General features: G+C 40.6%; 2 protein-coding genes across 4 annotated transcripts in view; one reads left to right on the forward strand and one right to left on the reverse strand.

Moving 5' to 3' along the window:
- The window catches only part of SLC9C2 (solute carrier family 9 member C2 (putative)), a 92,500-nt gene extending 90,165 nt beyond the window's left edge, over positions 1-2,335 (forward strand). Inside the window, exons 25-27 of the mRNA XM_025399911.1 lie at positions 248-332; positions 584-591; positions 2,276-2,335. Of these exons, the coding sequence (XP_025255696.1) occupies positions 248-332; positions 584-591; positions 2,276-2,335 (153 nt within the window). The remainder of the gene's footprint in view (positions 1-247; positions 333-583; positions 592-2,275) is intronic.
- A 13,745-nt stretch (positions 2,336-16,080) lies between these two features.
- PRDX6 (peroxiredoxin 6) lies at positions 16,081-27,500 on the reverse strand. Of its 3 annotated transcripts, none has more exons than XM_025368730.1 (5): positions 27,284-27,500; positions 23,291-23,447; positions 19,391-19,518; positions 18,456-18,537; positions 16,081-17,096 (listed from the first exon to the last, which is right to left on the reverse strand). In XM_025368730.1, the coding sequence occupies exons 1-5, from the start codon at positions 27,376-27,378 to the stop codon at positions 16,968-16,970; spliced, it is 591 nt and encodes a 196-aa protein (XP_025224515.1). In that variant the 5' UTR covers positions 27,379-27,500; the 3' UTR covers positions 16,081-16,967. The 3 variants fall into 3 exon arrangements, with proteins under 3 accessions (XP_025224515.1, XP_025224505.1, XP_025224498.1); XM_025368720.1 differs by having other exon boundaries at positions 18,456-18,602; positions 19,375-19,518; XM_025368713.1 differs by having other exon boundaries at positions 18,456-18,602; positions 19,372-19,518.
- Between the last annotated feature and the right edge of the window lie 58 nt (positions 27,501-27,558).

A 27,558-nucleotide genomic window follows, 5' to 3' on the forward strand; every position in this document is an offset into this window, starting at 1 on the left:
GAATTTCCAGTCTAGTTACAAGTAAGGTGTAGAAATTTCCTCTCTGGTGTCTAAATATGCAAGGACAATTTGTTGGTCTAAGACTTCTCAACATCAAAGAGGATTTGAAATTTAGAATACAGAGCCAAGATTGAAGACCCAGCTCTACGCTTTGGCTTATTTTTTATACTCTTTGGAAAGGTTAGAAAGAAGCCAGGTTAGAGATCAAAGAATGCTCTTTTGACTAATTTTGACTTTTCTCCTCTAGGTTCAGGGAACTTCTGATTTAAGCAAGCTGCTAATAGTCCAAGCATCAGAGCTTACCCAAAGGAATAGTAACACCAATGTCATGGGTAAGGGATAGACCTTTAGTGGTAGGAAAACTATTGAGAAGGAACTTCAATACATGTAAAATTCCTTTAACTCTAAGAAAGTGATTTGAGAGGGCACTATGTGAGTTTATCATTAGTCCCCATCCTCGGGCCCACCCTGGCTGCCACATTGCTCTGGGAGGTCACATATGAGAGACTTCCAGACCCTAAAATCCAGGTGGCTCCTTCCTCTGCCGTGTCCCTCCCTCCATACACTAGTCAGGGGAGAGCAGCTTCTGCGGTGCACTCTGTTGCTGCCCTGGTAGGCTGGAACCACATGGTGCTGGCAGTGCAGGAATGGGGAGGGAACAGACTCTCTCACAGGAGCCCAGGTATGGAGAGCTGGTTTGCTCCCAGCAACTGAAGGGAAGAGGGAACCTTACCCATGCTCAGTGAGTATTCCAAACCATGGTCACAGCTACAAGTCAAATGACTTGCTTTGAGTATGCTTTGATAGTCACTGAGTAGTTATAGTTACGTTTATTAGCATCCAACTGCATGCATCATGATGCTAAGCATTATACAGAGAAGACTTGATAGGAGGAGCTTGCTAGAAAAAGCACACTCAGGATCTTTCATCTTCTGCTCAGCATCCCTGCCCTCCCAAGCCCACTGACAACATTCTCCCAGCTGTCCCAGCTTGAGGACACATTCTGGGTTTGCAACTCTAACCTGCACCATCCCAGTGTTTACAATTCATGTGATCCATCGGTTTATCTATTATGCAATTCTTAATGAATCGTTGCTTTGGGGGAGGGATTTACATGATTTCAAATTGTGTGCGAAGAGTGAGGTTTTCTCACTATCTTATATCTCACTATTTCTCAATTGCATACTTTTTATAAAATTCAGCCCCACTGTGTGCTGGGTACTGTGCCAAGAGCCAATCGGTGAGTGAGCCAGATGAGGTATTTGCCTTCACAGGGAGGAGAGACAGATATTCAATAAGTAATTATACTTTTCCCTTGGCAGCAATTTGAACCTCAGAGGTTCCTGTGGCTCACCCTCCACCCCCTCTTCTAGGGTCATACATAGCACTGTGATTTAGGGAGCCTCCTCTGCTATTGGGTCACCTGTCCAAGTGGGCTAGCACTGAGATGACCATTTCCCCAGCCCACACAGTCTCTGAAAGTCTGCTGCTCTGCTGCTTCCAAATCACTCTTGGGGCACAGGAGTCTATGGCAAGGCTGGGAACTCAGGGCCTAGCGTCAGCCCCCTTGGGTCACCCTAAGAAGTGCTATTGAGTCAGAGATCTTAAGCACTGTCAGGGAGCAGGGCACAGGTCCCTAGTGTTCTTGTGCTCACAGGCCCCTTTTCTTCATGAGTTCCTCTGTAATCATTTTTAGATAGAGGGAAACACATCACTTTGTATTCCTCATGGGTTTGAGACAAAAGTCACAAATGGTAGGCACATGGACTGGATCTTTGACTCTTAATTTGTTTAAGAGTCACTTGTTTTCTTTTAAAATTTTAAAATTAGTTGCCAAATAGAAACAAATGTTTTGCATTTTAAAAATGCAGATTTTGAAGTTTTCATGAAAAAATAAGGTCAGCCAGCACTCAGCCCTCATTCCTGTATGTGGCAACAGATAGGGCTGAGTATCAGTTGGCGTCTATAGAGGGAGCAGACGCTCTGCAGCTTGCCACAGTCCACATGGCTCCCTCTTGCCTTTACCCAGCCCACTTCAACTGTTTACGTGATCTGCCTATTCCCATATGAGTTTGTCAGCCCTTGTATTGGACTTTAGGGAGCCTACCACAAACCTCTGAGGGAAGAAAAAACAGGGACATTTGAGAGGGGGAAGGGAAAAGGGAGACTTATAGGGAGAAAGCAAATAGATATTTCAAAATATTTTCTGGTTGCCTTTACTCTTAAATTCCTAATTTACTTTTTCTGTTCAATGATCGGATTTGGTTAACCTCAGTCGACACTGGTCTTCGAACAACAGGGAGAGAATATGACTGGAAGACAAGAGATGAGGTAATAAACTTGACACTTTGATTATATTTTTTTCTTACTGCAAATATTGAACTATACAGCTAAAACAAATTGAGGTAAAATAGCAAAATGTAGGTGGTGAGAAAAGACACTCCTAGCTACAACTCATTAATTGGGACAAATTGGAATAAAGCCCATCTGAATTACTTAAAAATTAAAATTACAGAGTATTTTTGAAAGACGTAATTTTGCCCCACCCCATTTTTCCCCCCTCACTGATATTTAGGTCAAAGAATAGGGATCTATGGAATTTGCGGTGAGGAGGGACATATATCATGCACACATGTAGACACCAGAGTCTAAATGTCCATGCTTCTGCCTTTGGAGTGTGGATTCCTGGATGTATAGATTGCTATGCTTGCAATTTGTGGGGTCACAGGCTGATCATAGACATCTTCCTAGAGTACCAATTTTACTTGAGCATCTTTTAAAGAAAAAGGTTCACTCATTTAACTAGCGGGTTATTTAAAACATTTTATATTAAAAAACTTATTATCGAGTAGGATGACAAATTTGCATGAATTTTAAAGATAAAACAAGAGACTTCAAAACATTTTGTTATGGAGAGTCATGTAGATTTTTGCCCCCACATCTTTTCCTTCTTTCTTCAGTGACCAGGACCAATTTAGAGAAGTCTGAGAAGGCTGGAAGTCATGCCTAGAGTTGAAAAGGAACATGGGCCTTTCATATGGGACCAGGACAGAATAGAGACAAGTCTGGTGGTGGTGAGGCAGCCTGCAAGACTCATGACTCTAGAGGTCTCTATTAGGCCTCCTGTTTGGGCCAGAGCAGACTGCTGGGTGGAGTGGAAGAGCAGATGACTCTGACAGGGTAATAGGATGCTAGGCAAATGCTGAAGTGGGCCAGATAGTAGTGATGGTGCTAAGCACAGGCTTCAAGGGCCTTTAGTCTTTTCCCAGCCAGGTGCCAAGTCATCCCAAATAAACAGCTTTTTTTTTTTGAGACGGAGTTTCACTCTGTCACCCAGGCTGGAGTACAGTGCACAATCTTGACTCACTGCAACGTCTACTTCCTGGGTTCAAGCAAATCTCCTGCCACAGCCTCTGGAGTAGCTGGGACTACAGGCACATGCCACCATGCTCAGCTACCTTTTTTGATTTTTAGTGGTGACAGGGTTTCACGATGTTAGCCAGGATGGTCTCGACCTCCTGACCTCATGATCTGCCCACCTTGGCCTCCCAAAGTGCTGGGATTACAGGCGTGAGCCACCACGCCCGGCCATAAACAGCAAGAGAAGTCCCTTGGCCCACTTCATCCCCAGCCCAAAGACCCTTCTAATAGCAATGTTGGTCCTGCCACTGTTATTTATGATAATCAAGGTGGTTTGCGTGTATTTGTTGGGGAAAGGAAAGTTGCATTGACCAAATTTATGGTCAATAGTTCCTTTAAACCAGGTAACCTTGTTCTTTTTAGGCATCCCTCCCAGGGCCTTCCTCTCCTCTCTCTTAAAGGGACCCTATTTCACAAAGGGGAATTAAGAGTCAAATAATTGAGTTCCTCATTTGTTACTATCTTGCCCAGCCCCCATTACTTAAGAAGATTCCCATTCTGATTTACAAGAAGAGTTTCCAGTGGCCCTGCAATCAGTCATAAAGTTAATTGGAATTCAACTTCTGTAACATTTCTCTTCTTCTTAAACACACCTTTGATAGACTACTCTCATTGAATTAATGTAGTATCTCTTCACAAGATGACAGCGTAGAGATGCACATGTAACTAATTATATGCATCACTCAAAATTCTTCACATGAAGATCTTTTAGGAGGAATGTTTCAGATAATAAAATAGAAATGCTTACATAAGTTTTCTGGTTCCATTTAACAGTTAAGAAGTTTTTCCTGAAATGTTTATAGGCTAATATTTAACTTTTGACTTTCTTTTATAGTTGAAAACTGAATACCATTTTAGAAAAGGGTATTAATGATACAAATATGATGTGTGGAGTCAGGTTAAAGACCAAGCTACTTTCCTCACTCAAATACTAAAGGATTATCTCCAAGGAGTTTACTTAGAAGCTACTGAAACAGGTTACTGCTGCATTTATTTTATAAGCAATGGATGGACTGCTGTAAAAATTCTTAATTTTAAGTAGTTGCATTATATTTGAAATGTTAAAAAATTCTTCGGGATAATATAAAATACACTGAAATATATGTCTTATCAAATGAAACCCTGTTTCCAGCTAAGAGCAAATTTTAACATAGTGCATTATAAAAAGTATTGTATAACCGATATGTTACTATCTAAAGCATAGAATCTGTAATTTTCATTTGTGAAATTGTTATAATTAGTGCCTCCCTAATATTTTCCAGAGTGTAGCTGTTCTCCCCTTCCCAATTTGGTAAATATTGAAAAACTGAATTATATTCCACAATCTTAGTAACTTTCAGTAAGTAACTTTTGCTTTCAGTAAAATTTAGGAGAAATTAATATTCTCATATTGCATAGTACTGTTTGATGTCACCTTTCATTTTATTTTTAAAAATCAAATAAAGTTGAGTTTTATGGTTGACTGTTTATTATTAGAACCCATTATTCCTTTTCATCTCAACAAGACTCAAAGGAATACATAATACGTTAGAAGAAAACCATAATAGTGGTGTTACAGGAAGGGAGTCAGATCCAGACCCCAAGAGAAGGGTTCTTGGATCTCATGCAAGAAAGAATTCAGGGCGAGTCCACAGTGCAAAGTGAAAGCAAGTTTATTAAGAAAGTGAAGGAATAAAAGAATGGCTACTCTATAGACAGAGCAGCCTCAGGGCTGCTGGTTGCCTATTTTTATGGTTATTTCTTGATGATATGCTAAACAAGGGGTGGATTATTCATGCCTCTCCTTTTTAGACCATAGACGGTAACCTCCTGATGTTGCCATGGCATTTGTAAACTGTCATGGTGCTGGTGGGAGTGTAGCAGTGAGGACAACCAGAGGTCACTCTTGTCGCCATTTTGGTTTTGGTGGGTTTTGGCTGGCTCCTTTACTGCAACCTGTTTTTATCAGCAAGGTCTTTATGACCTGTATTTTGTGCTGACCTCATATCTCATCCTCTGACTTAGATTGCTTTATCCATCTGGGAATGCAGCCCAGTAACCTTCAGTCTCATTTTACCCAGCTCTTATTTAAGATGGAGTTGCTCTGGTTCACATGTCTCTGACATTTCCTCCTCCCTTTTATAAAAGGAGGGGGAAACCTTAATCCTGAGGGTTGCAGAGGGATGAAGATCCATCTTCTGTAGCTTTTTCAGGTTGAATGGGGTGATGATATTCTTGCCTAACTATGAGGATCTCTTGCATTCAGGGTGGAGAGGAGTTTAGTAAGAAAGCATCAGTATGGTAAGGTTCATTCATAATTCTTGAATTTTGACAAAAGGTGATATCTGAAAGATTAATAAGTGTTTAATTTAAGAAAATATTTAGGGCCGGGCATGGTGGCTCATGCCTGTAATCCCAACGCTTTGGGAGGCCAAGGTGGGTGGATCATGAGGTCAGGAGTTTGAGACCAGCCTGGTCAACATAGTGAAACCCCATCTCTACTAATAAAACAAAAATTAGTCAGGCATGGTGGCGTGCTCCTGTAGTCCCAGCTACTCAGGAGGTAGAGGCAGGAGAATCACTTGAACCCGGGAGGTAGGGGTTGCAGTGGGCTGAGATCACACCACTGCACTCCAACCTGGGTGACAGAGCGAGAATCCATTTCAAAAAAAAGAAAAAAAAAAAGAAAGAAACATTTAGTAGGCTTGTTCTGTTTTCCTACACAAAGAATATAACAGTAATATATTCCACAAGAGTAAGGCAAAATAAGTAAAGTTATATTCTAAGTAAACTAAATTAGAAGGCTTTTCATGAACTGGGCAACTTTTAGAGCTAAGCTGGTATAGGGTTAGTTGGTTGTAATGTGCCCAGAATTAGAATACTGATCCAGACTTTTATATTACCCATCCTCTTGTTTTTTTCTGAGCAACAGTCAGAGATTACTGGTTGGTTCACAGGAGTAAGCAGGGTTAGCCTAAATTGCAGAAACAGAAACAACTAATGAGACTAGAATTTAATAACAAGTGTCCCATAGTTCTTGAAACATAATATTTCTCTCTCCAGTTATCCATTTTTACTAAAGACAAATCATGGTGAGACTGATTTACTTTATTATACTTGGCCTGATTATTTGTATAAAGTGCAGCAAGAATAATTATTTTTCACATAGGTTTTTAAATTGGCTTTGATAGAACTCTGTTTTATAAGGAATCTCAGATAAGACTTTTTAAAAGCTGAGTCCAGCCATGGGTTTGTACCCTCTAATACCTATGAGTTGGGTAAGTTTCTTTCCTCTTGCAGTCCCAAGATAACTTACTTCTACTTCTACTGGACTTGATAGAAAGTGACATTTACTTACCACAAGTCAGAAACCCTGTACAGGGACTGTGTAGGCAAGGTATGAGGCCAGTTCCCCAAAGGGCTTTTACTGGCTCTACACATTAATTTTAATTCCTTAAAGGAAAACACACCATTCCAATAAAAGCCTTGGTAAAATAACCAGTTTCTCTAATTGTGCCCTTTTACAAAAGAAAACAGATTCTGATTGTACTTATGCAAATAACTATATTGCCATAAGTTAGAATACTCACAACTAGTTTCCAAATTCTGGAGAAATCAGGTAGAGAGAAACAAATACACTCCAAATTTTGTTCACAGTAGTATATTTTACTCAATTGCTAAAAGCTATAAATAGAAAAGCTCAAAAGAAAAGTTTCCTTGACTCTGAAAAACAAAACAAAGGATCAGCAACATTTTAAGCAAAGTTAAAAGGATTACTTCAGTCTTCCATTGGTTCAGTTAATTTAGTTAAGACCTGTTCTATTTTATATTCATGAACAGTCCAGCTCTTCATGAGAGTTCTAAAAGGTGTTTTCTCTATTCTAATGTTACAATCTCCAAAGTTATTAGAAAAACCTGCATTTAAGAACACCTGTTAGAGTTCTATAATTGATTATAAACCACCTTCTGAAGAGGATTAAAACAAGTTAACAATTGTCTGTGGCTTACAAAATGTTTTAGGGCAGCCACAGTCAAAGAAACAATTGACAAGGAAATTTGTTACCTCTGTGGCATACAGTGATTTTGTGTAACAATTATAATTGTTACTGATAATGTACACTAAGTCATATCAGAGTTATAGGAGTTTCCCATAATTTTGGAATATATACCAATAACACAGTTACGAAAATACAGCCCAAAGAAAACCAAACACCATTTTATATTTGACAATACTTCCTTTATGACTTTTGTACCGAATAAACCAAATGTCACTGTTGCATTAGTGCATTATTTATGTCAAACCCAATTCTTAATAAAACCTTATAAATAAATCCATCCAATCTTAGTTTGACCATAAGGTAAGATTCTCATAAGCCTTTTATAACCCTTTACAAGTTTTTGTTAAAGAGCAGATCATAAGCACGGTTTTGCTCTAAGAAAAGCCTGTTGTGCTTTTATTCCAATGTTTAATTTATAGAAAAACTGAATAATATCCCTTTAATTCAGCCAATGTCCACACACAGACTCTCTTTTATAATTATTTTTTTACAAACCTTTTACAACTGTTTAAACCTTTAGCTTTATTCTGTCTTACTTAAAACAATTCTTTAACCCTTTAGGCAAAAAAAAATCTACATTCTCATGCCTTTTTGTCATCTTTTACCAAAAATACATTTTACTTTCCTTGCACACCTTACAGGTAAAAGTGTTTCTTCAATAGTCTCAATTACATGTTTAAATGTTAACTTTTAGTGACTTTTACTTTTGGTGAAAGCCCTGGTTAGTAAGCAATTTGAATTGTATGCTAGGTGTGGAGCCTAGCCTAGGACACACCAGGCAGAAGTGCAGATAAGGGCTGACTCTCCAGCATAGCTAGGGGTGTGGCTAACTCCACATGTTCCCATGCCTTATCTAGCAGTAAAGCAGGCAAGTTGTACAGTAGGAGTCATAGTGGCATTTTATGAAGCATTTAGGAGGCCTAACAACCTTTGAATTGTACAATGTTTCTTGCATAAATTCCCTTTCACAAATCTTTCACAATTTACACAGACTATCTAAGACATTCTTGGACTTTCTGATTTGCCCTAAATATTCTTCCTTTTAAACAACCAGTCATTTAACTTTAGGGCAAGAATTTATCACACGAGATCCTTTTTTATATAAAATCTCTTTTTTAATAATCTTCTTTGTATAGGTAGGGGACATGGCTAATTTCACATGTCCCCAAGCCATATCTAGAATCTAATGGCTTTAAGGTAGGTAAATTGAACAATTTTTAAAAGTCAAAGAAGCTGTTTATGACCTTAAAGCATTTAGCAAACTTAATATCTGATCTGCATGATTTAGACTAAATGTTTTTATCAATCATTTTAAAACTGTTTTTATTTCCCCAAAATTACTAAAGTTACATGAACTAAAAGGCATTACAGTTTTTATTTTGCTTTCAAAATATTTAAGTGTTTATTTATGTTTAAGCCAATTAATTAGGGTTCTTTTATATAAACATTACACACAACACATATATAGCTACACAGAAAGACAGAAGATTACTACAGTAGTTGTAAAATTTTTCATTTGCCAAGTTTTAAGTTTCTTAATTGGATTACTGGCTTTAGGGTGGAGCCCTTGGAAGAACAGGGCCTGGCAACTGGTCTCTGGTGCCTCTTTTCCCAAGGAGTCCAGGCTGTTAGAGCTTGAATATCTGCTTTTAATTAGACTGATTTTAACCATAGCACTCAAAAGTCCTTTTAGAATTTCTTATGCCAAACAGCCAATATTTCTAGCTTTTGAACTTTACCAAAGGTAACCTCCCAGGTGGTTAGAGAAAGGAAAATTTAAGACAGTCCCTGGAGGAGAACAGAATAGACAAGGTCGTGCAGATATTAAACCAGAAACAACTTACTTCCTGGGTGGGGAAATGGACCTGGATCACCACTGTGAAAGTGCAAAAACCTTTGTTACTGAGCTACAGCACAGGGCGGCCTCCGTTTCCTTTCCCAGGAATTTAGAATAGTTAATTTTGAGCTTGCGAAGACTTTTAACTATTTAATATGGTTTTTAAAGCTAACTGTGACATGAACCCTAAAATTCCTGTTCCCTGAAGGCGGAGACCAAAAGAAAGTACCGCCACATAGTTAAAAGGTCAGGCTCCCAAGGACATAAAACAAGGTGGAGACTTTATCTAGTTTTTTTTTTTGTTTGTTTTAGGGAACTGCAGTCCAGTTTGCTACTGACCAGCCTGCTGGGTCTTGAAAAGCAGGCTTACAGGTGTTCTAGGTCCATGTTTTATCCTGAAGGTACCCCTCGACACAGAAAAACAAATTTATACTACAAAATACATCAGCTTAAGACTAGCCTTAGAATTCTTTTTCACATTAATCGAAACTTTACAGAGGAGATAAACACTGTGTTTGTTTCATTTGTTTTTTATCATTCATTTAACCGTTTGCACAGAGAGAGAGAAGCCAGAAATCTAACTGGCCGGAAATGCTTACCCTTTTGCTGGCATGCCAGGCTTCTGGCTTCCCTTTCCCTGAGTGGCCCTAGTGATCTGGCTTGTGGCACCACTGCCCTAGGGACCAAGCCGCATCATAAAGGAAAATTATTTTTTTCATTCTGACCAGAGCAAAATACATGTGATAAAACATAGACATTAGCCACTCTGCTTAGCACCCAATATCAAACTGGCAAGGCTTAAATTTGCCCCCAAATGGGCCCTGTCATCTTTAATCCAACCTCTGACTTGGAGTTTCAACATGTGGTCTCTGGGCAAGATGGTTGCCCTGAATAAAAGATAGGAAGGGAAAAGTAGAGCCGGGAGCGGTGGCTCACACCTGTAATCCTAAAACTTTGGGAGGCCGAGGCAGATGGATCACCTGAGGTCAGGAGTTTGAGACCAGCTTGGTCGACATGGCGAAAACCCATCCCTACTAAATATACAAAAATTAGCTAGGCGTGGTGTTGGGTGCCTGTAATCTCAGCTACTAGGGAGGCTGAGGCGGGAGAACCGCTTGAACCCAGGGGGTGGAGTTTGCAGTGAGCCGAAATCATACCACTTCACTCCAGTCTGAGTGAAACAGTGAAACTCCGTCTCAAAAAAAAAAAAAAAAAAAAAAAAAAAAAAGGAGGTAGAGAAGGAAGGTATTGCCTGTGGCAGGGTGGGGAAGGTGAAGGCTTAGGGAAGCCAGGGAAACCCACTTTTTCCCTCCGACAATGAAAAAGTCCAGGCGGCCGCTTGTTGGTAGCAAAGGAGTCTTTTCCAGCAGTCCCATTAGCTCTCAAGTTTCCCCTTTTAGCAGGGGAAAAGCTCCCCATGTCCCATGATCCTGTACATGCCTAATCCTGTCACCCATAGCTGTCAGCAAAGAGTACAAGGCAGATTAATCCAAAGAGAATAGCAGTTAACATCCCATAGTGCCAAACCTGTTCTTAGGGACTTTACTGAGAGGGGCCTCTAACCAACCCCCTAAATCTTAGAAGGGATTCTAACCCTCCTAAGTTGGGCCTGTAACCCAAGGTCAGTCAAGCGTCCTTGCCTTTTATTAAGAGGGGCCTTTAACCTACTCAGTCTTTGGAGAGACTCTTAATTCCCCTAAGGGGGACCTCTAACCCAATTCCATTCTTTACCTGGGTACCCCACTGCTTACCCCAAGTCATCCAATCATTGCTGCAGTCTATTTTCCTTGGGTTTGGGGGGGGTCTCCTCAGTATCGTCCCTTTTGTGGTTTGTGAGAAAGATGTTACTGGACCCCACCACTTACCCAAAGTTCGCCTTTGGGTCGGGGGTTTCTGCAGTACAGTCACTTCCCCTGTTGCCAGAAAGATGTTACAGGACCCCACTACTTACGCAAAGGTAGCCGTTGGTCAGGGTTTCTGCACGATAGTCCCTTTGTGGTCACCAGAAATATGTTACAGGAAAGGGGTGCAGATCCAGACCCCAAGAGAGGGTTCTTGGATCTTGTGCAAGAAAGAATTCAGGGCGAGTTCAGAGTGCAAAGTGAAAGCAAGTTATTAAGAAAGTAAAGAAATAAAAGAATGGTTACTCCGTAGACGGTTGCCCATTTTTATGGTTATTTCTTGATGGTACACTAAACTGGGGTGGATCCCATTTTTAGACCATATAGGGTGACTTCCTGACGTTGCCATGGCATTTGTAAACTGTCACGGCACTGGTGGGAGTGTAGCAGCGAGAATGACCAGAGGTCACTCTTGTCATTTTGCTTTTGGTGGGTTTTGGCTGGCCTACTGCAACCTGTTTCCTCAGCAAGGTCTTTATGGACCTGTATTTTGTGCTGACCTATCTCATCCTGTGACTTAGGATGCGTTAACTGTCGGGGAATGCAGCCCAGTAGGTTTCAGCCTCATTTTACCCAGCTCCTATTTAAGATGGAGTTGCTGTGGTTCACACACCTCTGACAGAGGTAAGAATAGAAGGGAATACAAGAGAAGAAGTCAAGTTCAAACCATTAAGAAACTTCTGGATACCTAGCTTAATAAGGCAGTATTTCTCAGCGTGCTCCTTGGAGCATCTGTATGTTAACAAATATGAGGTGTTTCTGAACATTACGGAAACCTGACCACAATGGCATCACCACATAGGGGTCCATCTTTCCAGTTTAACTGGATGTCTGGAAATAGGCGGACAGGAGTGGTGCGGCTGCTTGAGGATGTTTTTACGGACCCAGGGTTCCTGTAGCCTACTTCTCCTTTATCCTTGGCTTGTGATATTTATCCTCACGGTGGCAAAACAACACCTGTTAACACCAGGCCTCCCAACTGTTTTCCAGGAGCTTTCTCCTAATGAGGCTTTGCCTTTTCAGTTAGGAAGGGACCTGACCCTAGGCCAGAACTGTCACATGGCCACACTTATTTCAAAATTCACCTTGAGATGAACCGGCACCTCACCTTCTTACCCTTATGAAATCTTGGTCTTCTTAGTAAGGCTTAAAAGGGGAATGGATATCGGTTGAACAACAGCAGTGTTTGTTGTATTCTGTGTCACAGTCACCTGGGTTGTCAAAAGTGAATTCGTGAGCTGGGTGTGGTGGTATGTGCCTGTAATTCCAGTTACTCAGGAGGCTGAGGCAGAAGAATCTCTTAAGTTCAGGAGTTGGAGACTAGCCTGGGCAACATAGTGAGACCCTGTGTCTAAAATATTGTTTTAAAGTTAAAGAAAATGGATTTATAGCCACCTACGGAATCAATCCCTGGGGGTAGGCCTCTGGGCTCCGCATTTTAGTGTGCTCCTCAGGTGGTTTACTGCAGATTGAAGCCTGAGTTCCACAAGTATAGGTGATATAGAAGTAGAAGAAAATATATGTCTGTTTGTTTAGGAGGCAGTACATCACCATATATTTGAGACAACTAGAGGATAATACTTCATTGCAAGCGTATGTTAGGATACTGAGGGGCTGCAAGTACCAGAAAACCCAACTCAGACTTAAATACTAAAGAAATTTTTAATTTTATGCAATGCAAGTTAAGAGGTAGGACATGTTTGTGGTTGGTAGACTCAGTGAAGGTCATCAAATATGAGTTTTTCTTTCTCTCCACTCTGCTGTTCACCTTTTCAGCCTCATTCTACGGCTGATTCACTACTCCTAGGTGGTACGACAGCTACCAGCCGCAATTAGTGCTTCATGTTTTCTTGCGTATATCCAGTGGGAGACAAACAAGTGCTTACAATTGCTCTCCAGAGTGGGAAAGAATTCTAGAAACCTCCAACAATCCTCTTATTTGTGTCTCATCAGCAAGAAGCGAATTACATGGCCATTTCTGAATGACAAGAGGGTAGCAATGGCCTTTTAACTAGTTAAATGCTATGCCCATTCAGCTAGAATCAATGTTGTCAGCATTTCCTCCATTTGCATTGTTTCAAAGAGGAAGGGTCAAATGGATGTGAGGGAGTAAATCCCTAAGCCAGTTCACTGCACCCAGTAATTGGCATCCTGACTTGGCCATTTAGGTACAGCCATTCTGGCTTCTAATCCCTTTGCTGAGCTTCTCACTGCAGATCCCTATCTTTTGGTTGGAGGTTGGGGGTAAGATCAGACTTTTGATGAGACGACAACAAAGGAATCACAAGTCTATCACTTTGGTCACCTTAGAAGACTGTACACTTTAGAAGACTAGCCAAAGCATTTCCCAACTCTTTGGTCACATAGACTGCCTCTCAAGTTGTATTTCTTTCATAGCTGCAGTAGTCATACATTAATTCACTTCCTATAAATAAATCATTGGATGCATAATGAAAATTTTCTATGAAAACTGAGGGCAGCAATTCTCATAAGGGGACTCTACTTTCCCCACCTAATAGTGTTACAGTCATGCATCACATAACAGTGCTTCAGACAAATGATGGACCACATATATGACAGTGTTCTCATAAGTGTTTAACGGAGCATTTATAGAAACCTAATATATTGCACTTGATGTTGGCACCGCAGATCAAGTAGGGAAATGACTGATATTCAGTAATGATGCTGGGACATTTGGTTTTCAATATGATAAAATATATAGAAAATAAAATATACCATCTAGGTTTGTATAAGTATACTCTATGTAATGTTCACAAAACAAAGAAATTGGCTAGTGGTGCTTTTCCTAGAACATATCCCTGTCGTTAAGCAATGCATGACTGTATTTAAAAATGTACTTAAGGAACACTTCTACCCTGGAAATGCATATTCATTAGGTAATATTTTATGTCTGGAAAAGAATACTTGCACAAGGTCTCATGGCTTCATGGCTGCTTAGTGACAGAATCAGAATTCAATTTGAGGGTACGTGACCCATTTTCTTTGAGCTCTCTTTCAGCATTTTTATACTGACATCATCTATACAGGTAGAATAGTATATATAGCCAAACACACACCAAGGCTGAATAAGAGGTAAGAGGGGTAATAGATAGGTTTGAGGTTGGAGAAAACGTTGATGAGTTCCATTTAGAATTTGCAAATTAAACAGCAAATTCCATCCATCTGTAAACAAGATTCAAATCTGAGTAACTAATGTTGGAGATTTAAACTTTGAACTATCACCATAAAAAAGGTGAAGCCAGACTCTCCATGAGAGAGACAAGAACAAAAGGCGGCAAATATCAAAGTGAAGAGAAGAGAGCAGTGAGCACCCTGACAGCTAGGGAAACAACAGAAGCTGGGGATAGTCAGATTTGCTGTAAGAGGACAGAGAGCATTTAATTACTTAAGAGACTGGGCCTATGTTGCCCAGGTTAGACTTGAACTCCTGTGCTCCAGCAATCTTCCTGCTCTCAGCCTCCCAAGTAGCTGGAACTACAGGTGCATGACACCATGCTCAGGGTAAAATATATTGAATTGCAGAGGAATGAGAGCAGGAAACTAGCTAGCCCTCTTGTCTCAAACCAGCATTCCCCAGAATTGGAATTTCTACCTACATTCTCGATCTTCTTAGTGTTACTCAAATTTTACATGTGGAGAAATCAAGGAAACTAAAGGCTTAATGACTTATCTAGCACATGGCATTGGGGCTCGTTTTACATTATTCTACTCAATAAAAATATAGAGGTTTCGACCAGGCGCACTGGCTCATGCCTGTAATCCCAGCACTTTGGGAGGCCGAGGAGGTGGTTCCCGAGGTCAGGAGTTTGAGACCAGCCTGGCCAATATGGTGAAACCCCATCTCTACTGAAAACACAAAAATTAGCTGGGTATGGTGGTGCCCGCCTGTGGTCCCAGCTGCTCGAGAGGCTGAGGCAGAATTGCTTGAACCTGGGAGGCAGAGGTTGCAGTGAGCCGAGATTGCGTCACTGCACTCCAGTCTGGACAGGGTGAGACTCTGTCTCAAAAAAAGAAAAAAAAAAAAGGGAGGGGGTTTCATACAAAGGACCATACCAGGTGCTATGGACTGAATGTGTCTCGCCAACATTCTTATGTTAGAGCCTAATCCCCAGTGTGATGGTATTTGAATGTAGGGCCTTTGGGAGGTAATTATTAGGTCATGAGGGTGGAACTTCATGAATGTCATTAGTGACCTTCTGAGACCTTGAGTGATGATCCCTCTCTAGGTCATATGAGGATACAACAAGAAGGCAGCTAACTACAAACCAGGAAGCAGGTCCTTGCCAGACAGGATTTACCAGCGCCTTGATCTTGGACTTCCAGTCTCCAGAACTGTGAGAAATGTTTGTTGTTTGATCCACCCAGTCTATAGTATTTTTGCTATTGTAGCCCAAGCAGACTAAGACACCGTAAACGGGACACCCTTTTCTAAACCTAGCACTTACTAGTAGAGTATGATCAAAGTCTGAGAGACTATTAGTTCAGAGCAGCAAAAAGCACAGATGTACCATTATCTTTGAGGTTCACATTCCTATACCCAGCAATCCCATTAAGGCATTAGGTTAGGAGAGCTCTTTATACCAGGGATTATAACATCATGGGACTCTAGGATCCAAGCAAGTAACATGAAGGAGCAAAGTGGACCAAGACATGTTGTGACATCACACGTTCTTCAGCTGTTCCTCCATTTTCATTATATAAAATCTTACATATAAAATTATATAAAATCTTATATAATAAAATCTTATATAAATTCTGTCTTTGGAAGAAATTACTCATGCCAATCCTAGGAAGAAGGAAGCCTCTGCCCTTCAGGACATAAGTCTAAGCTGATACTTCAAAATGTGACAACAGAATTCTCTGACCCAGTTTTAACAAAGGATTTTATTTTGTTCCCTAAAAAGTAAAATCTAGAAAATAGCAACTCACTGCAAGAGTTCTATAATACAACATTTTCAACCATTCTCTCTTCTCTTCACATGGTGTACTCTTTCATGTATATATCATCGGAAAGCAGACTGATAAATGCAAACTCTTTGTGAAAGGCACATGGCACTAGCATTCCTCACACCTGCTACACATCCTTGGAAGCCAAGGGAAGCCTTTTCTGCAATCTCCCCATTTTGATAGAAACTTATCACACATTTTTATAGCAAAATATTTAAAGGTCTCTTCCCCTGCTCTTCACTTATCTACTAGAAAGGTACAGAATTAAAAAGCTTTTTTCCCCGAGTTGTGATCAAAACATATTAAAAGAATATTAAAGCACATCTGGGTTATTCTAGAAATTCCTGGGTTTTATACTTGGATATTTACAGAGGAAGCTGAACCTCAAGTTCTGCCACTCTTCAAAATGGGTGACAGAAGAGAGGACGTGATAGGATAGTTAAAAAAAAATTGATAGTCATTCTCTGATGCAGAGTGAAGCAAGCTTTCTCAACCATCAACCAATATGACCTCATTGGTCACAAGCCCTGCAGAGATCCAACAAGATTTGAGTTTTAAATACAGAACATATTTCAAACAGAACCAGTAGAGTGTTGATGTATGAATGGAATTGGTTGCTGGTGAAGGCAGAGAGTAAAGAATCCCAAGAAACTTTTAGTGCCATTTTCATTTAATAAGCCATTGGTATAGCAACCTAAAAACCTTGGCTGTGATGACACCAGGATGTGTTTATGGAATTGCTGCAGGAAAACATGATTGGCAGCGGACATCCTCTGGCTCACAGCACTAACTTCTCCAAGAGAATTAAGGCTGGGGTGTGTAGCGGAGATATTTCTTGCCAGATGGGAGCTCTTTGGTGAAGACTCCTTTCGGGAAAAGTTTTTTGGCTTCTTCTTCAGGGATGGTTGGAAGGACCATCACACTATCCCCATCCTATTGAAAGACATTGAGAATGGTGAAATTCAATCTCATAGTGAAGCTTCAAGGCCTTCATGAATTAACTTTAGAAAAGTAGCCACAGGTGCTAATGAGACTAATCAAGTGTTCTTCACTCTTCCCCTCTTTGAGGATTTTGTTTTCCAAGTTGATCTTTGGCACTTTTGGCGGGAAAGTAGTTACCCCATATTAACAAGAAACAGCCCTGTTTTAAACCCAGTAACAGCCGGCCACCACACTTCACATTTAATTCTAAGTGAGTATCATGGCCTGCAAGCCCTGTGTGATGGAATCCTGCCTCCTCTCGTCTCTTGTCCCTCACCCCACCTTTTGCGGCTTCTGCTCCAGGCATGCTAGCTTTCCTTGTATTCCTCCAACATGCCAAGCTCATTTGTAGGCCCAGCTTCTTGCACTAACTGCTCCTTCTGCCTGTAGTGCTCGTCCCTCACAAATACATATGCCTTGGTCACATCTTCTCTGTGTCTTTCTTCCCAAAAGTCCCTTCAGAGACAGGCATTCCTTGACAGTCACTCTCCCACCTCTGTACTGTTATTCTCCCCATCTGTGCTTGATTCTTCCCTGCAGCACCTGCTATTACCACTTAATAAACTTGTTTACTGTTTGTCTCCACTCACTGGAAAGGAAGTTCTATGAGGGCAAGGACCTTCTATTGTTCACTGCTATCTCCCCAGTTCACTACTATCTGTGCTCAATAAGTACATAAATAAGTAATAATAAATTAACTAGTGGATACAGAATTTAAGTGATTTGTCTGTCAGAAAAAACCAAAACAAAACCTGGTATTCAGGTTAGCATTATTTTAAAAATGTAGCACTGTTAAGATACTCTTGTGATGTTATCCATGTCTTAAAGATTAAAAGTGTATCAACAAATTTTGGAGAATTCTAGCACAGGTTTAAAAGAATGAAGCTTAAGAGAAATGAAATACTTAATGACATTAATACACCAGTATTTTTATATCCATGACTTAACAGAAATGGTAAATCAAGATTGTGTGATAAATACTGTGCCATCAGGGAAGGGTTAGATAAAAGTGTGTGTGTGTTTTTTAAACCTTCTATTAGGAAAAGGAATCATTCTGACCAATAATTTTTCCAAATTATCTAAAAGTCAGAAAGCCATATAGAGTTTGTGTTGTACATAAAAGGTGTTAGTTATAAGACCTTGAAAAGGGCCTGTGAGCAAATCTTGAACTCAGTCATGAGGAAAAACCCTCCCAGTGTACTTGCGTGCTAGAAACAGAGATCCAGGTAACACAGACCTTGAAGTTGGCCCTTTAGAGACTGGCCCTTCAGGCAAGTACAGAAACTGCTTTTTTTTTAAAAACATCTTTACCTTCCAATCAACTGGGGTGGCAACCCTTTTTTCTGCTGTCAGCTGGAGAGAGATGACTACCCTGAGAATCTCATCAAAGTTCCTGCCAGTGGTAGCTGGGTAGAGGATAGACAGCTTCAGCTTCTTATCAGGACCAAAAACAAACACCTGCAAAGCACAGAAAGGCATAAATAGGAAGAGTTCTTTGAGTGTTTTTGATATTAAAGCCACTTAGAAAGCTCTGCAGTCATTAATAATTTTCAAGGGTATAAAAACAAGACAAAAACAAAGCACCAAAAGGATACACCAACTGCTAATGTGGATGGCTGGAATACAGGTAATTTTCTTCTCTCTGTTATTTCCTAAACTTAGAAGGGAATTCCATTTGGTTCTGGCTATCCCAGTAAGAAAAACTGATATGCAAATTTAATCCAGGAAAGGCTATGTCCATTGAGGATGACTATCATAAAAATAATACTAATGGGAGTTGATACTGTTCCTTGAATAGTTGTGCATTTATTCAGATGAGGGATCGGGTTTGTTCTCTAGTGGACAGAGGACAGAACAAATACAAATTTAAAAACAGAGCTGCCTTATGAAGAAGGATATGGCCAATCACTTTAAAGACAGGGTGGTCAGGAGAGCTATGAAAAGGTTTCTCAATTCTGGAGGACATTTTAGGATAAACAACTTTTTTTTTTTTTTTTTTTTTTTTTTTGTAGATTTCCATGAACTATGAATTAAGCAGTTGAAAAATTTAGTTGAAAATTTCAGCCACTTTGCATCAGCATTACAGATAATCAGTGATATTGTTGCCAATACACAGTTATTTCATAATTGTAGATACTCCCCTATCTCCTCTAGCTGGTACGAGCATTTACATGGACATACAGCCTGATCAGTTATGCTGACTACAAAATGAATTTGTATGACCTACCACACGAGCTGTCACAGGCATGCCCTTTTCATCCTTCTCTGCTGGGTCCAGCATGCCCAACAGGATGGCAAGGTCCCGATTCTTATCATCGATGATGGGAAAAGGTAACTTTTCTGTGGGCTCTTCACAGTTGTAAGCATTGATATCCTGAAACACAAGTAAAAGGGGAAAGAGGAATCTAAACTTAACACATGCTCTGAATTTCATCAGTTAACAGCCATCACCTTGCAAGACAGGAAAGAGGTCCAAATCACAGTAATTTTATTTAAGCAATTTTAATTTTAAAAAGTGAGTAAATCAACACTTTTCATTCCAATTATTGCCGGGAATAACAGCAGAGTACAGTACTTAGGTTGTAATCATGGACCAAAGCCATTTTCATGCCCAGTTCTCTTAAATTCAGCATGCTTCCACTGCCATGAGAAAACAGCAGCAACCCCTTTAACATTGCAATAATTTAGTTACATCCAAATACAAGGCACCTCTGGATACCCAAATACTGTAAAAACCATCAGATACAACAGGTTTGTTAAATCCATCACATCTAGAAATAATACCATATGTAAAGAAAATCTTATAGCTCTGGTCCCTGCCTCAAAAGCACCCTGACTCAGATGTTAAGTTACAAGACAAATAGTAAGAAATGACAAAAAACAAACAAACAAAAAATCACAAAACAAAGCAAACACAAGAATGGAGAGTTGAATATATACTTGAAGGACAAGTCAAAAATAAATGGGTGAAAAGGCAGAGGTAAACCTAAACTAGGGTGAAATGCAAACAGAAAACAAAGCATTTCAAGTCTGAACTAAGGAAAAATGATATGCCTCCCTCCTTCCCTAGTAAAACTTTATTCATCCATTTATTTCTACTTTTTCTATCCCTGGAAGCTTTTGGAGAAAAAAAAATTTAGTTTTGTTATTTGATTAAGCATTGATATAGCACTTAAGGTGGGCTAAGCATTATGGTAAGTACATGTGGAATACAGATGAGTAAGACATGGCTCCTGCCTTCAAAGGAACTTCTAATTTGGTTAGAGATGATTCCAGCATGAAGCAGCAGCAAATGCAAGACTAATGTTAAAAGGTGGACGGTAAATGCTGAAGTACTGAACACTCCCATTTGTAGGACTCCAAGAGTTAGAAAAGGCTTCAAGAAAAGAATAGGACTTCTATCTGGGCCCTCGAAGGATGGGTAAGATTTTTCACAGAGAAAAGAAAGGCATTCTAGGGATCAGGAACTACACACACACACACATATGTGTGTGTGTGTGTGTATATATATATATATAAAATTTTTTTTTTTTTTTTTTGAGACAGAGTCTTGCTGTATCACCCAGGCTGGAGTGCAGTGGTGCAATCTCGGCTTACTGCAACCTCTGCCTCCAAAGTTCAAGCAATTCTCTGCCTCAGCCTCCTGAATAGCTGGGATTACAGGCGCCCACCACCACACCCAGCTAATTTGTTTTTGTATTTTTAGTAGAAACGGGGTTTCACTATCTTGGCTAGGCTGGTCTTGAACTTCTGACCTTGTGATCCACCTGCCTTGGCCTCCCAAAGTGCTGGGATTATAAGTGTGAGCTAGTGCACTTGTCCAGGAACGATATTAATGAAACATGTGGGCAACTCTGTACATAAACTATTGATAGGAGAGTGAAGAACTTAGTTGGATAGAGTTTAGCAAATAATGGAAAAAATGATTTAAAATTGGAATCAGGTCTATTATGTGTAGGCTTGAAAGTAAAACAGGAGCTTGATGGCATAGCAGATACAAAACCATTGTGGATTTCTCAACAGAGATGTAACAAATGTGGCATTGATGAGCTCTGAAGTGGATAACAACAAATTCTTATTATTTATTTATTAATTTTTTTGAGGTGGAGTCTTGCTCTGTCGCCCAGGTGGAGTGCAGTGGCACGATCTCAGCTCACTGCAGCCTCCACCTCTTGGGTTCAAGCCATTCTCCTGCCTCAGGCTCCTGGATGACAACACATTCTAACATTCCTTCATTTTATCATCTTAACTTTCTGTTGTCACTGGCTGCCTATTAAGTCACCAGAGCTAAATAATAATTAATATAGTCTCATGCTAGAGGCAGATTATTATATATCAGGTGTATGTCAAAGTTTGGGCACTCCTTCTGGTAGTTCAGACTTTTTTCCTATTCAATGTAATCACAATTGTGAAAACTTCTAAGGCAGAAGCTCAGGGTAAAATAAACCTGTGTATGCTTCTATACTTTAAAAGCTATTCTATAATGGGCTACAAACACCTCCTTTGGCAATATGTCACTTTAATTATTGCTATGCACTAATTCTCTACTCTGCCACTTGCATGATGGACACTATATTACACCCATGAACACCAAAGAAAGTATCCTAAATTATTTGGCTTTATTCTATCCTAAATTAGGCTAAATCCTACTTTTTATCATCTTGTATTAAAAAGAACATTGATTTGAGATTCAAATCTCATTGCCATTGGGCAGTCTTGGGCAAGTCCCTCCAAGTTTCTAAGTGAAAAAAGTATTCTCAACTGCAAAAATGAAAATGAAAAATGATAGTGAAAACTACAGTTACCACTCACTGAGAAATGTAAGGAATGAAAAAAATTCTATTTCAAGATAGATAACTGCCCTTCTTTTTTCTCCTACACATGATTCTTCTAGTCTCAGATATTTAGGATTAACTAGTGTTAACTGCTATAGGATGCAGCCACAGATCCCTAACTCACAAGTCAATACATCTTTTATTCAACTACACATGCTTGACATAGTTTCTAGTATACATCCCTCAAAAAGTAGTTACCATTATTACTTAACCGCATGTTGTAGTGAAGTCCTTAAAATGTTTTAAAGGTAAATTCAGACCACCAAATTTATTGTTCAAGTAAATTCTTTTGCTAAAAGTAGGTATTTCCTTCACTTAATTCATTCAACAAATACTGACTGATCACCTAAGACGTACTGAGTAGTGAGCATCGTTCCAGCAGTGCACAAAACAGGAGTCTCTGTTCCTGCTGAGTTTACACTCTACTAGGAAGAAACAAACTAAATAGGTAATATGCAGAGTATTTGAGTGCTGAGGAGGAGGGGATAGTGAATGTGAAAAGGAGTTATCATTTTAGATAATGAGGACAAGAAAGGCTTTGATGAAATGTCCTGTGAGTTGAGACCCAAAAGAGGTGAGGGTAAGTCACACAGATCCCTTGGGAGTCAGTCTTCCATCCATGATACAGGACATATCTTGAAGGTAGAGCTGACAAGTTTGAGGATAAATCAGATGTTATGATGTGAAAAAACATGAAGAATTCAGAATGGCTCCTGGATTTGGGGCGTGAACAATTATAAAAATGCAGTTGCCATTAGCTTAGATGAATAAAACTCTGGATTTAAGAATGAGGCCTAGTTAGACATGCTAGGTTTGAGATGACTGGACATCCCAGGAGAGATGCTAAGTAGGCAGTGGTTATATGAACCTCGAAGCGTCTGGCCTAGAGATGAAAATTTGAGAACCACAGCACATAGATGGTATTTAAAGGCATTTCCAAGGGAAAGAGTACAGACAGAAAAGAGAGGAGGTCCAAGAAATAAGTTCAGGGTAACTTCAGCATAAATTAGGAGTTGGGAGATGAAGAATCAGTGAGCAGGAACAGCTAGGATGTGGTGTCCTAGAAGCCAAGAAAGGAAAACAGTGATCACCTAGGTTGAATGCTGCTGGCAGGCCAAGATGAGGTCTGAGAATTGACTGACCAATGGATTTAGCAATGTGATCACTGTGTGGTTCAACTGAAATTTTCAAATAATCAGTGAACTTTGAACCTAAAGCTTACTTGTACCTTAACCTCAAAAACCAAGGACTCTATAATTTATAACTTGACCTATAATCTCAGGCTCAAAGTTCATGCCAATTGATACTAACCTTGCTCCAGGCAAGATGGTCCTCAACACTGTCTATTGAAAGGGCAATCAACTTAACATTCCTCTTGGCAAATTCTGGTGCCAGCTTTGCAGCTCTGCCAAGCTCTGTGGTGCACACTGGGGTAAAGTCCCGAGGGTGGGAGAAGAGAATGCCCCATCTGAAAGGAAGAAAAACAAGGTCACAGTTGAATGAAGAGTTATCACCAACATCACAGAGAATGAAAAGTCACAACTTCTGAATCAAAAACAGGCTTTCTTTTTTAAATGAATGCTTATGACGATATTTACTTCTAAACTTTTCTGTTGAGGAATGCTTTTCAATCTACTTACCTCTAGAGAAGCCTATGCTTATAGCCCGATTTAATCAAAGATATGAAATTCAAGATGACACATATTTAAAAAGACTAATTTTAAGGTGTTGCTTCCTTTAATAATTATGGTGCCACCCTGACTCCTTTTTGGCTAATAAAATCTGTGCTGTTCAAGCCAAGTAGCTTACTGAAAAAACTTAATTATTTCTTCTTATCCTTTTCTACATTTTTTTCTAGCACAGACCATGACATTCAGCTCCAATAATGGATGTCCCAGTATGCTCTCAATCCAAACAAATGCCTGACTACAATAATAAACAGATTATGTAATCTGAAATAAATAGGTTTCTATCCTCTATTTATATGTAAAAATTGAAGTCGACACTTGGTTTCTTCGAAGCAAGTGGATACAAAATCTTGTAAAACCACTTTACTGATCTAACCTGCCAAACAGGACACCCAATATTTATACTCTGACAAAACAGTATCACCTTAACAGTTTTACCTATCTCTTCATTTGCAGTTTTTCTTCTTTCTTCAGACCAAGCAGGTAGAATTTTGATAGCCTACAATGTAGATTTCTACAATAGCAAATTCTTAGGTAAATACTAAGATCTAAGTCATCATTGTCTAAGATTTTATAGTTTTGAGCACGTTTCAAGGGGCCACTAAGAAAGCTGAAGTACCATTTCCTTCTCCTTGGCAACAGAAACTACTCTTTCAACTGAAAAGGAAAATTGAACACTCAGTTCTCCACATCCCCATCAACTTAAACTATCCTAAACCAGATGATTTAGGCAGGATCCTAAACTAGTAGATAACTAAATCTTGCCTAGATGCCAAGCTGACCTTTCCGAAGTTTCCCTGAGTACAGAGAACAAGCAAAGACAAGGGCACCTCCTTCCCACTTACAGCTTCCACTCAACTCCCAAGGTTTCAAGAAGGAAAAAGATCTTCTTACGAAAAGGATGGAGGGCCCTATGGCAAGACTGGGAAGAAAGCTAATATATATTTTTTAAGATTGTGGAGGTGTGCACTATGTTCACTTTATTATGAAGGGCAAAAGGAAGAACATAGAGTATATCTTTTGAAGTAGATAATATCACTACGAGTAAAATCCAGGCCTTAGATTCTATGGAAAACAATCTATTTAATGGTTAGATGAGACTTAACAGAAGGTCTCCAAAAGTTGAGAAGAAATGGAACAGGGCGTTTCCTCCTGTATTGTTAAAGGGAGGATGAATTAGAAAAGTTAGGAGTTCTTTTTCCATTGTCAGTCGGCAGAGACTGTTTTGCTGAATCATGCGAAAGGAACTGGTTTTAAGCCAGTTCACGTCCTTCCCTCCCTCAGAAGTGAAACTCCAGTTTACCTCGTGGCTACAAGTAGGATAAACTCCAAGAATGTCTCACCTTGGCCTTCCTTTCCCTCTAAGTCTTCCTACTGCTGCACTTAAGAGTAATTCAGTGACATTCTCCCGTTTTCTTTCTTACCCATTTTCAAAAGACAAAAGGTTTCCTCCTTCAAGAGAATGGTTCCCATTTACTAAGCCCCAGAAGACCCCGGAAAACACATATTTTGCGTAGTGAAGATGTGCTATGAAGAAGCTACTTCTACCACTTACAGAAACAGTGATAAGGTCCAGTAAACTCACCCAATGTAGCACCCCACCTCTTTAGTTGTTTACAATGATCGGGGTAAGGTAGAGAAAGATATTTTAATTTTTTCTCCTCAAAAATACCTGGATCAAAAATTGACAGTCTGACTTGGGATCATATACAGAATAGAGTTTGGAAAAATCAGGCAAAAATCCACGTCATAAACATATAAAAGGCTCAAACTTCTCTTCCTGGTAAGGTAGGGAATACTACGCCTGATCCTAGGCAGACTTGTCTATTAGTTAATAAATGCAGATATTTTTATCGTGTTCCTAACTATGGCTGATAAAGTACCACTTTTGATCAAATCTAGATGGATCTAGAGGCTAATAAACATTAACGAAACCCCAAAAAAGTATGGTTAGCTTAAAAAGCGACAACATTTCTAATTGTTGGAACAGTAAATACGTTTTATGCTAATATTTAATCTACACAAGCTAAGAGTTCTGGAAATAGTTTATGTTTCATGGAGGTGAGGGCTGCAGGCAGAAATGGGAAGGAATACAACTCTAAAAATCCCAAGGATTACTGGAGAAATACTACTACCTAGATCCTAAGTATAAGACTGGCCATAAGCTGTATTTCTAAAGTATTTTTCTGCGTTCAAGGTTTGAATATTCCATTTTTCAACCTTTTTCTGGCCTAGTCCTATCTTTCACAAAGCTTTTTCCTCTATTCAGTGGCTAGAAAAGGGACGTAAGAGGTTGTAAGGGTCCAGGTAGGCACATGATGTGTAAGAATCTCTCCCTGGTTCTCTGCACAGCCCTGTCCAATCATTGATTAATTTCATAAGCCTCTCTCTTTTGTCTCCCTGGATACTGTACATAAAAAGGATATAAACTGGGGAAGAACTGTCGTCAAACCTCGGAGCCTCACAGTGTAGTAGGACCACTAGAACTCCAGAACCATAATATAACTAGACATGCCTGGAATGCTTCTGATGAAAACTAAGCAACTTCCAGTTTGCTAATCCAGGAGCCGCCAAAAAAAAAAAAAAAAAAAAGGCAACACTGATTCACTACTCCTATTCATAATGGCAAAACTGCCAAGTCAGATCACAGGTCATCAATTTGGCTATCATCAGAAAGCTTATGTGCTGGAAGCAAGGCAGAAAGTGGAGAGGACAGTGAGGCGCAAGCCACTGGGAAACAAAAGAGTCTCAAAGTTGGGGAGTACACGTGTCTTGGAGCCTGGAACGGCCATCACTAGCAAGAATAGGCTACTACAGCTGAACGGCGTCAGAAAGTCCTTCCCTCTAAGCGTTGCAAGTTCTGGAATCTCTGAAGGCACACCTACACAGAGTGTTCTTGGCTCTTCCTAAAGCTGTTATCAAATCATATCTTGGTCATTGAAGGAGGGTCTGGACAAAAAGTCTTTCGGCCACCTATTAGGCAGCTAGTGGTTTTAAATTTCACATTTTGTGCCCAGAAGCCTGCAAATACCCTGCACCCTCAGATAATACGTTGGCCTTCCTGTAACATATAGCCAGCAGCGGTGTCCTCCGACTTTGGCTTCAGACACCCATCCTCCCCAGGGAGCAAATTCCAGAACGGAGGGTGGGAGGGAGGGCGGTGCGACCCTGGGCACTAGACTGGGGAAGTGATCGCCAATGCCGACCCGCCCCTGCGCCCTCGGCCTGACCACGCTACCTGCAGTTTACTAAGACGAGTTCAACGGACAACAAACCCTCCCACGGGCAGTGAGTTTCCAGAACCTGCAGAACCCAATTTTGTCCTCCCCATCCCCCACCTTGGCGTGGCCTTGCCCAGCCACGCCGGAGGCGGGGAGGCCTGGAGGGATCCAGTGGCTCGCGCAGGGCAGGCTGAAGGGGTGCCAGCTCCCGGGGGCGCAGCCGACGCTGAGCAGGGGCCACACGGCCTGGCGCGCGCGGAAACCGGTGCGGGGGAGGGGGCGAGCGGCGCAGGGGGCTGAGCGGCAGGGAGGACGGAAGGGAGAAGAAATAGGGAAGGCACCTCCGAGTCCAGGCGCAACCAAGGCCAGGGCAGGGCTACGCGGTGGCCACTTACGAGTCTCCCAGAAAGTCGTGGAAACGGATGCGGCCGACGGTGGTATTGGCCTCAAAGTTGGGAGCCTCGTCCCCGAGAAGCAGACCTCCGGGCATGGCGGCGGCGATGAACAGGCGCCGCTGGGACAGCAAGCAATCGCGTGGTTCTGGCGAAGCAGCAGCCGGTCCCTGCGCGCAGAGAAATAAACGAAGGCGCGAGGGGCGGGTACTGGGGCGGCGGGGGCGGGGCTGCGGGAGGCTGGCCGCTGGGGGCCGGGCCGCGGGGGCGGGGCGGGG

Source organism: Theropithecus gelada, chromosome 1 (genome assembly GCF_003255815.1).
Source record: "Theropithecus gelada isolate Dixy chromosome 1, Tgel_1.0, whole genome shotgun sequence".
NCBI classification, from domain to species: domain Eukaryota; kingdom Metazoa; phylum Chordata; class Mammalia; order Primates; family Cercopithecidae; genus Theropithecus; species Theropithecus gelada.